Raw genomic sequence first — 15,015 nt, forward strand, 5'->3', positions numbered from 1 at the left:
TACTGAAGGCAATGACGGGGCAGGTTTTTAACAATTTCATCCATATGATCGCGCTTTTGATAGTGTATTACAATATACTCTCATTTTAGTGCGTTTCGAAGGTGAGCGTGCTTCTTGGACCTATATATGCCGCTTTCCCTTTTTCCTATTTGTTTATGAATATATATATATATATATATATGTCATATATATGTATATATTATATGTATGTATATATTATAAGTTTACAAACTCGTCGTTCAGTGTATATCAAGGTTTAGTGAGCTGGACATCATATATGGAACTGCATTTTGATATGTTTTTAATTGGATTAGCCTCGAAAAATATGCAGCTGAAGCAAAGAAAATGGTTAAATTGATTTGAAATGAAATGCAGTAAAAACTAAAAAGCGCAGTTTGTAAGATCTTGAGACAAAAAATTTTTGTCTTGAAAACGATTAAGTTTGCACATATCCGATTCAAGCAACCCTGAAAGTGTTTTATAATTTAGGCTGAGAACTTTTACCGCAGACCTGGCCCCTTGTACAGGTCGATACGGCTGAAGATGTGCGAAAATGGGTTAATGGTTATTTCGCCTCCAAGCAAACATGTTTCTACCGCGAGGACATCCATAAGCTATCCGAGCTCAGCTGTCTTAACTGTTACTTAGTTTAACTGCAGCTATATTGTAACTGAATTTTGTATAAATTTTGTATGTAAAAATAACTGGCAAAAGACTCTTGCAGTATTTTTAGACATATAACATTTTATTGGAAATGAGAGCCTGCTATTTAGATAAAAATATTTTTATTCTTAAGCGCACAAAAAAATGAGCAACTAACATAAAGTGCACCATACGTTACATCAACTGTTTTATGGTTCAGCAACTTGAAAACTATTTTCAGTTCAGTGAAAGTTCTTCTCAATAACATTTTCGCAGAAAGGGTGTTTTTAATAACAGCAAAATTAAAATGTAAATCATATTTTCGGACAGAGGAATTAAATCAACAAAACTGATGATGAAATTTTAATGAAGTTGATTCTTTGAGGAATCGCAATTCGCGAAGGTATAGTAATAAGTTCAAACTGAACAAGCCGTACATATAGATTGTTTTGGAGCGGACTTTATTGTTCGCTCAATTAGGACGCGACAATGCAGTGCATATTTTAAGCGTACATATCGTTTGCTATTTATTTGATTTTAAGGAATTGTCTAATAATTGGCACAATTGTGTTTGGAAATCGATTTTTTTGATCTTGCCGTTAAGATTGCATAAGAGCTAATTATTTGAATTAGTAAGGCATAAAATATAGTTTTGGATAGACCCACTCTTTGCGGGACTATGACTCCTTAATAAAATTTAAATATAAAAAAAATTCTCAAATCAACACTAAATGAATGAATGAATGAATCCAGAAAGTTAATGAAGGAAACTATTGCTGATTTTGTACGGTTCGATACCGAAAATTCACCCACACAAAGCCACTCTCACCCTCGTATAGCGCTTATGTAGTAACAATAATATTGCAGACATTTGCTGAATGAGTAAGTTCGGCATATGGTAATTGGGTATAATTGTCAATATAATGACCACAAGCACACATGTGTACTTCTATCATTCGGCACGTTTGTGGGTATAGTGTGTCTATTCTTAGTTTTATAAGCATGCACACATAATGTATACATATATATAAATATATATATGTAATTATAGCCAACACACATGGGTCACATTCAATATAAGCCTTTAATGCACTTTTAGCACAAAATCAATTTGGTGTTTGTTTAAGTGGGAGTCGCTGGGTATGCTTAAAGTTCTCATCATGTTTGTTTCTGTCATTTTGTGTTTATTTAAGAGTGCTTAAGAGTTTCAATGTGTTTGCTAAATAAAGGAAATGACTGGATGTAATGCAAATGGTATATGTATTTACATATGCCAACGTTCACGTAAAAATGATATGAGTATAAAGATAATAGTGAGAAAGTCATACAGACACAGGTGGTAATACGATCAAATACTCTATCATATGTACGCAGATGAGGGAACGTATCGAAATGACTAAACTTTTTTCAAACTGTAACGAACGACAGCATATGCATGAATAGGTGGAAAATCCACAATCAGCATCAATGTCCAATGCTAGTGAGATGGAAAAATGAGTGTGTGTGTGTGTGCGTGTGTGTGTGTGAGAGAGAGAGAGAGAGAGAGAGATGTGCGACCTTTCGAAATGTTTTTAAATGGTTTGTAACTAAAATTAGCATTTGTTAGTAGAGATCTATGTACACTCATTCACATGTACTTATTCAGGCAGCTAGACCTTTTAAGCATTGATAATGTTCATCTCGGGAGGTGCGAATGCATAAATGAGTAATTCTGCTATGAATTAAGAAAAACAAAAAAAAAAAAAAAACACAAAAAGCCTGAAACAAAGCTACTACTAACAGTTCTGCTGGTTAATCTGACTATCTGCCTGAGTTGCACTTAAAGGGATGGTTTGTGTAAGCAGGTTAAAAAGTTGTTTGTTTACGTGAGAATTTTAAAATGAAAATCCAAGTGCTTTTTAAAAGGATTTTTGTTATTTTATTTTTTGTCTTCCTCTACCATACATACGCTTCCACATACATACGTACATACAATTTCACAATCTCACAAACACATGCACATATATAGATGTGTTTAAGAGCGATTATGTACCTGATTGCGAAATAACGACACATTTGCATGGAACAGGGGACATAATGCTTGAATCCCGTTATGTTTGCTTAACATTTGAATACTGTTTTTATAGCTAATTGCATTGGAAACTTTATAAACAATTATTGTTGCAGTTGTTGTGCTACTTTTTTAATTTATTATGATATGCACGAAATTGCGTCAAGCGAAAGCTAAACGAAATGCATTTACCATTCGCTTCCACTTAACATCTGTAATCATTAATATTAAGCATTAACCTTTTTTTTTTCTATTGTTCTGCTATTCAAATGCAAAAATCCTGTAATTTTATGGTGAATTCAAAGGATAATTTTACAATCTATTTGAGTTGACAATAACATCGTTAGCAAAAGTAACACTTTTAGTTAATCGTTTTAACATCCATTAGCGAAAAATATTGATGAAATAATAGGCTTTGCAAACCTATCTGCCTTCACGTCTACTACGTTTAAAGCTTTTTTCCAAGTGGACAGGTTTTAGTGTTTTCGATTCTCCTCAGATTTGCGTTACAATAGTAAGTCGATCATATTCATTTTGAAATTAACACATTTTTAATCCGATAATATGTCTGTGTGAAGAATGTAGGAAATAGTTTCAAACATTCTGTCCTGTTTACGTTATGATTAACGAGAAGGAAATCTCAAAAAAATTAAAAACAGAAAATTTAATCACTTATAACTTCGAGTGGGCATAGCAGATATTTTCCATTTGTGCATGTAAAGAGTAGAGTGTTTCGTCGAGTAAATGTGAAAAATTTCAGCCTTCGATTTTTGATAATATCTGAGTAACGAGCAAAAACCTACAAAGTTGCGTTCAGTTTACGCTCCACTGCGGGTTCCTGCTTCGACAAATTTAGCCCATTTTCGATATCAAACCGCGCGCAAAAACTTTCAATGTTTCTAACAAATTTATAGTCGATATAGTCCTCTCTTTTACGACCAGCAGGATGCTAACAATACGCACGGACACATAGACACACAGACATGGCTTAATCAATTCGGAATTTCATGCTGATCAAGGATATGAGACTCTAGGGAGTCTCTGAAGCTTGCTTTTGGGTATTGCAAACATTATGACAAAATACTCCCATTCTTCAGTGGTGGGTAAATAAATGATTACGGGAGAATATGAAATTTTAAATGGTTCGAACATAGCAGATATTTAGTGCGCGCTGGATAATTTAGCGAGATAGGAGGTTAAAATTTTAAGTAAATTCCTGCTATGCACTTGGAACTCTTCAAAATCGTTAGATCAGTTGTATATTGACTAAATAAAAGAAAAGATGAATAAAAGAAAATTGGTTGGTTTCCTACTTGCTTCGAAATGAGATCATCTAAAGTCTAAGATCGTGTAATTTTTTTGGTAAATAAAAATTTGTTCATTCCGTAATCGGTTTCTAAGTCTAACTCGGTGCTTTTTTCATACCCACCAACTTTGTCAAAACATTTGAGAGACCCAAAGAGAGAGTACAGAGTATCAAATGCTGAATCGAATTAAGCAGGCCCGTCTATCTGTTTGTCTGTCTGTCTGTGCAACGTCTAGGATAAATATTGTTCGGTCGCAGCAATGGCTGATTTGGCAGAAACGTGTGCAATTATTATTGTGTACTACCATAAAAATTTCCATAACCATCCATACGTGCGGATGGTCTGAGTGTAATAATATAGAAATGGATAAAGTGCACCACTCCCAATATTATGGAATATCGAAATTTCGATTATTCGCTTTTTTTGATATATATTTTCTTTTAAATGTCACCTTTTCAACTATAGCATGATGACATTGATATTACATCGTACGTTGGATAAGATGATACGAAATTTTTTCCCACTTTCGTTATTTGCACAGAATTTTTTTGATTAATGTTCTGTAGTGAAACGGTAAAGATATTTATGAGAAAGAAAACATTACTTTTCAGGAGATGTCAAGCTTCTATTTTGCTTGTAAAAATTGAAATAATATGCACTTTGACATTTTCATTTCCATATGTAAAAATTCAAATATTAATAAATTTTCCCATTTTTATGAGCAAAAAATTACTAAATCAACTCCACTATGTCTAATGACAAAAATGTTTTCTACGAAAAAATGATGAATAAAAATTTATGCCTTTGCTACGAGTTTTGTGTGCAAAAAATAGAACTTTTTTTTTTTTATTTCCGGGATTAATTTTCTGTAAGGCTTGCATGCTTGTTTTAATTTTTTTCTTCCTTACATTCTAGTTGAAAAGATTATACACAGGAATATGAAATTAAAACTGAAGTGCAGCTTAGAAAAGAACCTGAAGCACACTTAAGTAATTAAAACTGATTGCTTCGGCTGTTCATGTTAACTACTCTTAAATACAATTTATAGGCTGAGTGACTTATATTTCTCTACAATAAAATATTTTAAAAATGCTAAATATAATCTCTCTGGTGTGCGCTTAAGAGAATAAAACTGAAAGAAAACATTTCCTGTAATAAATTTAAATTCTTGCTAGGAAGGTTTAATTTGGAGACTAAACGATTACTTCTTATTTAAATATGCCTACATTAATGATGCTTATATATAACGGTGTCTCGTTAAAATTCGTAGTAAGAAAAGCTCACAGTGAAATAACTGACAAATTCACTTCAAGCCTAGCTTGCAATACCCATCAACTTACATATTCTAAATAACGGCTAAGGCGGTAAGAGAAACTTTGAAAATCAAGTGAGAGAGAGAGAGAGAGTGAGAGAAAGAGAGAGAGAGAGAGAGAGAGGAAGAGAAAGCAGTTAAGGCTACGCAGAAAGACTCAGTCGTTACCGCTATCACTCCACCATTAAATTTCCCTTTCTGATCTAAACCGGTTCATATCTTACTACCAAAATTTACATTTTATTCCAGATATTTTCCCTCATATTTCCCACAAGTTCGAGCAGTTCTAGTTCTGCTCTTGTCGACGACCAAAAGAAGGAAAGAGCGAGCAAATCCGATTATGCAAATCATGTCCGTGACTTCTCTAGTCTTGATTGACGTTATCAATCGATCTTTCGAAATCAGTGATTCCGATGAAGAGATCCAACGAAAATTTTAACTATTACTGCAATAACGACGTATTTTCTATTCATTTCCTAATCTGAGAATTTAATAACAATTTAGTGAAGCAAATAAGTCATATACTAAGGCTTTCACTCCAGCGAATAATAAAAATCATATAAACCCTACTGATCATTGACATATGCAGTTGCATGTGTGGTAATTATGCGCCCTGTGCATGGAAATGTTTCTTACGCAAAATGAAAACGGCTTCAATTGGTCTGTTCGTGTGCTTGCGATTAGCAGAAATTCGCGTTTTTCGACCTCGAATATGCACTAAAAAATGAAAGCAATAGCCCTCAACTTTGGCTATTCATATAATTCTTATAACTCTTTTGCGTATCAGGACTTAAGTAAGAAAGAAAATTAACGCCGTAAACAAGGTGAAATATCAAGTTAGAAAAAAAAGTGGGAAAAGAATACAAACAAATCCATTTCTTCACTGCCATACTTTATGTAGCCATGTATGCGTAAGAAATTTACTTCCCATGTACCATTAATGGAACTAAAACCCAACAACCAATCGATGTTAACTTAAGCGAATTACGTACTTGAATACATACAACATGGAATTGTAATCGAATTCCACTTTAATCGTTGCAACAAACAATGCAGCAGCCGCTGAATAAAAGGGAAACAACATACATAAACACCAAACAAATACACACACATATATACGCACATACATACAAGAACACACTAGGAATGTGCAAAAGTTGAAAAGAAACACTATTGAAGTAATACCATGAACAAGACTTAGATAAACAGGAAGAAAAAAATGCAAAAATCTAAATGCACATTGAGGAAACCGATTGGTTGGCTATTAGTAACATAGATGGCTCTCTCTTTGTTACTGTTGATAATGTTTAGAAAGTGCTTGGATTTACCAGCATATACACTATGGCATACACTCTATATGCATAAAGCTTCTTCTTCTTATTTCCTTTATTTATATCTTCTTCTTTTTTTTTTTTTTTCTTTTACTATTTCTTTACAGATGCATCATCCTATTCAAATGAAACCGGCTGATAGTGAAAATCGGAATGGTAAGTTCTACAGACTGTATTCTATGCTTCTGTGTATATGCATGCATATAAACAAATGTATTTTTTTTTTTTTTTTTTTTTTTTTTTGTTTTGTATAAGCAACAAATGCAAAAATTGAACTTTAATCTCAAAGTACATGAATTAACAATAACAACAAGTGCACTAGAAAATCTTATAAGTACTTAACCTTGTACGTTTGTAGCCTCTACCAGTGCACACATGTGCATTGTATGCTTTAGATATGGAAAACCTTTTATAAAACACATTCCTTTTTTTTTTCTCTCTTTGGTATTCGTCTATAGAAAAGTGATAACAGCAAACAATACAAAGCGAAGAATACTCCATAAGGTATATACGCGTAGACAAATAAAATATGCAGTGTATGTGTGGAGAAGTACACAGCTACTAAAACCGTATATAAGTTTTATCTGTGACTTTATAGTTTTTACAAACGCAACCCTGCATACATATGCTTATAAATTTTTATAATCATCTAAGCTTATGTATACCGACTGTCTGATTGCCTTTCCCTGACAAAATCATAAACTCATATCTATTCCTTGATTACATATCAATGCTATTTGATTTAACTCAAAAGTATCTAATACATATATGAGTTTCAGTGTCTATCTATCTATCTCTAGCTCAAGTCTGTAAATGAATAAAAAAAACTTTTTTTTTTTCTTCTCTTTAATGAATTTAAATCTCTATTCTTTTGATTGCAATGCTTTTTTGTTTTAGCAAAGAAATCAAAACCAACATCGTCGTCAATCGATTATCGAGAAAAAGTCGAACTCTCGTTGCTCTATTATGAGCAATAACTGGATTGAACTGATAATCTAAAGCAAAATGGATGATGATGTAAACCACCGCATTGATATTATCAGAGACTCACTCTTAGTAATGAAAGAACACACAAAGATGAATGAATTTTATAAACAAAAATGTTGAACGATATACATACGAACGAATGATACGTATTGTAGAGAACTTCTCGGTAAGCTATGGCATAGACACAAAAAAAAAGAGTCAATTTTGTAAACACTGGCGAAACACTAGTCTTGATAAGGGGGATCTTACTTACGTTTACCACAATCGATACGTTAGACAGCTGGCGTATTTTTTATGACAATCTATGCTGTCTGCGGCGAAACAAGTCAGTCAGAAGTCTTTCGAAACAGATGTAAAACAATTTATCTTCCAGGACGATGTTCTAAAATTAAATAACGCAATTTACTGCAATGAATCCAGAAGATCGCTAGCAGGGCTCTTATGAGTATCAAGACCCTCTTTATATCCAAAATGGTTGTTCGCTCAGGTGTGACGTTGTGACTAATCGGACAATTTTTTGGTTTTGAAAATTTTGGGGCTTCTGCTATGATAAAGTACGCGTCAGCTTCTCGTCCGTTTTTGCGCGCAATTAATTATACACCCACGTTGGGACGCTCTAACGTCACTTCCAGTCTTTCAAGCATAAGGAAGGGCGCCTTCAACAAGGTCGCTTCAGTCATGAATGCTTTCTTTTACCTTAGGTTTATGTTGAAAAACCTTTCAAATAACAATGTGTGTGAAAATGTGCAGATATCAGGTTAAGTAGTAATACTAGGTTGCGATTTTCTCTCGTTTTTCCATTGGCGTCAAGCTTTGAATGGTCCAAAAAGACGAAAGTCCGAACATATTAATGAAGCTACATTGCACGCACTTTGAGTTCGACTACAGTGAATAGCTTGGCCAATACAAAAAGCAATTGAAAACAAAAAAAGCTTTAAGCGCAATCCCGTAAGACCAAATTAAACCGATTGTGTGCTGCAAGTAACACAAACTCGAAGTAAAACAAAAATTTCCTTAAAATTGAAAACTGAAACTTCAATCGTGTTTTACTTCAACCCTCGTTTTGTCTTTACCAGCTTTATCTTTATCAGATCCCTGGTACGTGGTACCTCTTGAGTATCAAAATCGTCACGACGAAACTTTGTAAACCAGTTTTGATACCGATCTTCTGCCAATAAATCATCTTTACACACATTCAATAATTTCTTTTTCTTGCTTTAACCAAATTTTTATTTTATCGTTAAAAACTATGTGCCGGATTTTTCTACTTTCTTTTCGACTCTCTACAGCCTACAACCTATCCCACAGAATCAAGTAAATCTTTTCAAAATCAGATCTTGCCATATTAGCTGTTAAAATATGTAATGAACATGCGACTCATGTCAAGCCATGTGTCAAGTCGGCTCTGAGAAAATGCAATTAAACCCAGTGTTGGGAAAAAACGAAATTACTTTTCAATTAACCTAATATTTTTAGAATATTTTTGACTCACTGCTCTAGACGAAATACTGTAATGTACAGCAAAGCAGTTAGAGAAATCAAGCATATAAAGAAAACGATTTCTGTGTCAAAGCTGTCACGTCTCCCTTTGCCCAAAACTTCCAAAAAAATGTATGCACTTTAGCACTTAAAACTTCGTATCTAAACAAAACCGAAGGTCAATAAATTTATCCATTTTTTTATACAAATTTAGTGAGTGTAAGATAATAGCAACCCTTCTCCCTGTTCTCTAAAGAAAACAAATTAAGAAAAGAAATCAAATCAAATAGTTTTTCTAATCCGTAATGACTTTTAAAACTGAATTAACTTCTCCTCAAATGTTGTACTGATCGTAGCTGAACGAAGACGGCAAGTACCTCCTTTGCGACACTTTTTAATCAAGTACTCACTTCAATGTAAAATATTTAAGACTTTAAAAATTTCATTCGAAGCTAAAAAATTTCATTGTTTTCCAGCCCAACATGAGTCGGCTGAAAAACTCACTTACCAAGGGAAAGACGGTTGTGTTTCAAACCGAACATCCCTCTAATATATTTATGATTTCGGGATGAATTTCCGTTCACAATAAATTTTTTTTAGAATGATTCTTACCACAGATGCACAAACTAAACCTATATCATACACAACAAAATTTTTAACTTCAATTTCGATTAATTCCTCTTATTGAGTAACTATGCCAAATACGTTTATTGAAAATGTAGTCAAGTCAAATGCACTCAAATTTCGTCAAAAACAGTTTTCTTTTCACATACGCCCACACACGAGCACACGCAGTGAACATTTTACCTAAAATCTGTAAAGTAGCTCTAAAAATGCTCTTCCAACAAAATACAAAAGCCAAAAATACCCCATGAATGCGTTTGTTTGATTACCAGCACTTAGTGTTTATGAAGGTAAGAAAACCTAATGGGTCAAGTCTGTAGCTGTTACTTCTCTACTCAAGCCACAGCAACTCATATATATATATATATATATATATAGACAGCGTTTACGTAGGCAAGAAAAAAGAAACAAGAAATACCAATACAGCATCAGTCAGGTTGTTCATTAGGTACCAGTTGGACTTAAGCCAGTGAAATACATAAACTTGAAATGGCTAACATACTTTTAAGGCAAACTAACCGTAATTTCTGCGCACATACCTTCATACATATGATGAAATTACTTGCCTTAGTACTTTGTGTGGCCACGATAAGTTCTAACTTTTTAGTGCATTTGCTGTGGTTTTTAAAGGGTTAATGGAAAATCCTCTTAACTCGATTTGTTTAAGGCAATTTTTCATTAATAAAACTTTACACCGCAGTATATAGTCAAAACTACTAGTTACTATTAATGATTACAAATGAGAAAAGTTTTAAGAAGAGTTCTTGTATGCGAGGGATAGTCTCTTTTCCAACATTGTGTTCATGGTTACCACTTAGGGTAACAGTTGGTTAAAGGAATGAAAAGAATTAATCACTTTTAAATTTTATACGATTAAAAGTGTAAGTAATTTCTATTAATTGACGACTTTAAAAGAAGTCCTCGCTGTAGATACTATGAGCAGTCGGAACTAGTGGTTTTAAGAGCACTACGAAGAAAGGATATTAAGAGAAATAGATAAGAAACTAATTTTATCCAAAGATACAGATGTGTTTTCTAAAAGAGACCAGCTTGATCTATTGTTGCTTGAAAAACAGAGGAGAAAGCTTGCCTTCGTAGCAGTTTATACTAATGCCTCAATGAAAATGCCGCCATTAGATAGTTAACCTCCTTACTTTCAATAGACAACATGAAAATTATGGTAGGAAACCGAAATTTGATGAACGTAGTGTCACCAAGCCCGCTGCAGATCGTAAACAATTAATCGAAATGACATTATATTTTGACAGACGAGATTTAAATTTTTAAGCTTATAAAAATAATATTGATATGTATTTGACCTGCAATTATTCATCGCTATGTTACAAAACAACACTTGAACATTAAACCCATCGAATAGTGTCAGCCAAATAAAACACGGCACGTTCCTTCCTTTAACAGTATCAATATAGAGAAACCGACAATTCTTCACATTCTAGACACGAGAATAAAAAAAGCGCAAACATTGAAAAGAAGATCTCGTTGAGACAACGAACGAAGCAGCCAAGAGATTAGGGTAAAAAATATTTAATTGCAGCTGATACCGGCGCCGTTTATAACGTCTGTATCCGATCAAGATTACAATGTACAAGAGTATAATTCGCGTGAGTGAAAGGGACCTTCTACGTTTTGCCGGGAACCCTTCGACAATTTACAGCAAAAGTCGACGATTATCAAAGATGGAGAGATGAAAGTGTATCGCACACCTCCTATTGGCTGCTTATGTGCAGGAACGTGTAGGGGAAATTAATAAATAAACGATTAACTTACTTGTATAGTGAACTCGGTTTACCTATGTCCGTTTGCTTTACCTCTTGAAGTCAAGATTCCAAAGCAAAAACTTGGTTTTCTTACGACTGACACTGGAAATGAAAATTTTCCGCGAATTATGGGCAAATCTCTTCCTTTTCTTTTAGGATCACGGTGATGACGGGTATGAAAGATTCGGTTATCATCAAATATTATTTTCTTACTTGTTAATATTTTTATATATACATATATATCGAATTCCAAGATTGTCTTCCATAGCTATGTTGCACACGAGCCATAAGATTTTAACATTTAGACGAACTTTTCAAAAATAAACGCGATCATGTTTAGTATAAAACGTATTCTTTTTCGAATCGGCTGCAAAATCTACTAAGTAGTGGAAGTTTCAAGTAATTCGGTAACTTGATGGTTTTAAATAGTTATCAGAACAGCGATATATGAAAATAGATATATAATATCATAAAAATAATAGCAAAAATTGCTTGTAAATAATTTTCACGTTACATACATGTTTATTAGCATTTAATTAAAAAATCTTTTTACTGAATGCGTCCTTAACAGATCGTTTACATTACGAGAAAATGAAAATGAGAAATTATAAGTATGCAGAAGCATGATAAATGCATTGTCCCAAAGCACTTTAATTGAAATTTCAACACAATATTAGTCTCAACCTCATACCGATTATACCGCACATAAACATTACGTTCTGAAACATTAAATTTTATATTCGCACATTTTTTATTTATTTATACGCAATATATACAACATATATATATATATGTATATACATATTCATAAAGAAATAAATTTTCATTTTCATTTAATCAAATATGTGTGTTATGTTAAAATTTTAATATAATAAGCTGTCAACTGTCAAAACAATCACATAATTATAATATAAATGAAAAACGTACGAGACGCAACAGTAGGGGAAAAAAAGAAAGAAAGAAAGGAAGAGAGAAACAAAATGCCTCAGCGACATAATTTGATAGATGGCAAAATCTTGTATGAGTGATGTAGATAAATGGTAATGAACACATAGAGATATTAAATCAAGTCATTAGATGAATTAATTAAAAATTATGAGGTAAGTGTAGAGGAAAAGAATGAGATTAAGGCCGGTAAACACAACATGAAAGACAATGAAATTTAGTGTAATCCACGATAATCGGATTTTTATGAAACAAATGCGGCAATCATTTAAATCTTTAGAGCATTGCGTTCAACACCGTAGGGTAAAAGGCAACAAATCTCTTTATATAACAAAATGCTTTTCACGCACACACTATAGCTGGATGCTTATTACTACTATCGAGATGCCTCGTTTGTTATTCGCTGTTTGTTTGTTTTTTTTTTTTTTTTTTTTTTGCTTTTCTTCTTTTCTAACATTTGACAAAATGCCAGAAAATAGACATACACGCACGCACATGTGCACATGCACAAGCAAAGCACATGCGAAACAATTTCATTTACCGTTTGCCAGTTTTTGCCATAAAATGCCTCGATACCATCGCACCTTGTGTCACCACACGCTGCACGGACAATTGAATTGTTTTGATAAATGAGTGCGCGGGTAAATCTTCTGCAGCAACAGGCTTAATTTATATTCGTCAACAACCAATATTTTAGACGCAAGCAAACATGCATATTTATCATCAGGTTGTATGGTTTTTCTCTGCTTTTTTGCCGGATTTTCGATACGAAATTTAATTATGCAAAATTCGGTGCTTATATATATATATATATACATGTGCAGTCGCGTTATATTCCTTCTTTTTTTTTTCTTAGTTGTGTGCGTGCTACCACAATAATAACAACAACAGCAACAACCTAGTATACTTACTTTGTTTTTCTCTATTCACTTTAACACTAATTGTTGTTTGCCTCTGGTATTTAATGCAGTATTAGTAGTCGTTGCTACATTGATGGCGGTATTAACGGCGGTAGGCGCGCGGCGCCCGTTTTACACATACATATTTATTTATATATCAAATATCTCTGCCAAGCTGTATAATAACATATGAGGGTTCGTGTTTGTGCGTAAGTGTGTTTACAAACGTTGTGTTTGCTTTGGCATTTAATCGGATTCTACGCATAATAAACATAAATTAACTGCAAATATTCACTCATTTAGTTACTCACTGATACGTACGAACTTTTATATAGTCACCTGCCATTCGGTTGTGTGTTTATCTTGTACCATAATATTTGTTATTTATTTCAATAATAATGATAACTTAGCGTGTATGCAGTTAACTACGTGTGCGTCTATAACAATTCGCGTTCCTGTTCGTTTGTGCATTTGCCGCAAGCGAGAGTCATTTATAGTGAGTATTCAGTCAGTCGTACTGTTAGTAGAAGCAATTCTTCTTCATCTCTTTGGTTTATTATTTAATAGCATTAAAAATGTTTCGACTTTTTCCATGCCTATGATGTGCATGCATATATTTATATATACATATATATATATATATATATATATATATATATATGTGTGTGTGTGTGTGTGTATGTGCAATTTATAATTATGTGTCTATCTGTCTGTTCGTCTGCCGCAAGTGGGATTTTATCATTCGATATGGTTGTGCGCTGATTTTTGCTGCTGTTACATATTTAATTAATGACTTTATTAATTTGTTAATTAACGCTGTTGACAAATGAAATCAATCGTTTAATTTGTGCATATTTAGCAAAATTTTTTGCCGACTTTTTACATATGCATACGCATACATATGTACATTAGTAACAGCCTATAAAATGGGATCAACTAATTCTTTGCAACTCTTTCGATGCATATACAATATGAGTGCAATTGATAGCAGCAAAGAAAAACATAAAGAAATGTATGACTTCTTCTCCTCCTCTAGACCGCTTACTCATATACAAAACAAGTGCGTTTTATAGCCGCAAAGAAAATCATAAGAAAATGCAGTCAATTCTCTACCTTCGTAGTTTAGGAATGAAACAAAAAAAAAAAACTTGAATGATAATTGAAAAAAAAAAAAAAACATTTTGCCTTCAGAGCATTATTCCTTTAAGGAGAAATACGGCTATAAATTTTTCAGAAAAGAAATCTTTTTTTGTTGACTTAGCAGACACTTTTCAAAATTTCATTAATCGAGAGAAATGTTTTCTTTGAAATTTCAAACTCTTCTCCAAGTGCTCCAAGGGTACTTCTTCTATCAAATGAACACCCGCAAGAAAGTTACAGCTCAATGTTTTACCTACCGATTGTTCGTTTGCTGTCCGATACAGGCATAACTTGCATACCACGGCCAATTCATACGGTACTGTATTGAAACTGCATTACAATGTAAGCTTAGATGTAATGTAAGTCAAGAGAATTCTTATAGTATTGTATATCGTAGCTGTGTTATACGAGATACTATTCCAAAATGAAATGAGTATCATTTCTTCAGTTTACCTGCAATCTTCTGCAGAAAACTTATAAAATGGGTAGGGAGGGGAGCAGGTCGAGAAAATTCATTTAAG

General features: G+C 33.2%; 1 protein-coding gene across 3 annotated transcripts in view; it reads left to right on the forward strand.

The window, feature by feature from the left end:
• The window catches only part of LOC119635554 (CUGBP Elav-like family member 2), a 134,746-nt gene that overhangs the window by 24,731 nt on the left and 95,000 nt on the right, over nt 1-15,015 (forward strand). For all 3 annotated transcript variants that reach the window (XM_038030412.1, XM_038030409.1, XM_038030410.1), the window contains exon 4: nt 6,750-6,798. In XM_038030412.1, coding sequence (XP_037886340.1) covers nt 6,750-6,798 — 49 coding nt within the window. The remainder of the gene's footprint in view (nt 1-6,749; nt 6,799-15,015) is intronic.

Source organism: Glossina fuscipes, unplaced genomic scaffold (genome assembly GCF_014805625.2).
Source record: "Glossina fuscipes isolate IAEA_lab_2018 unplaced genomic scaffold, Yale_Gfus_2 26, whole genome shotgun sequence".
NCBI lineage: Eukaryota > Metazoa > Arthropoda > Insecta > Diptera > Glossinidae > Glossina > Glossina fuscipes.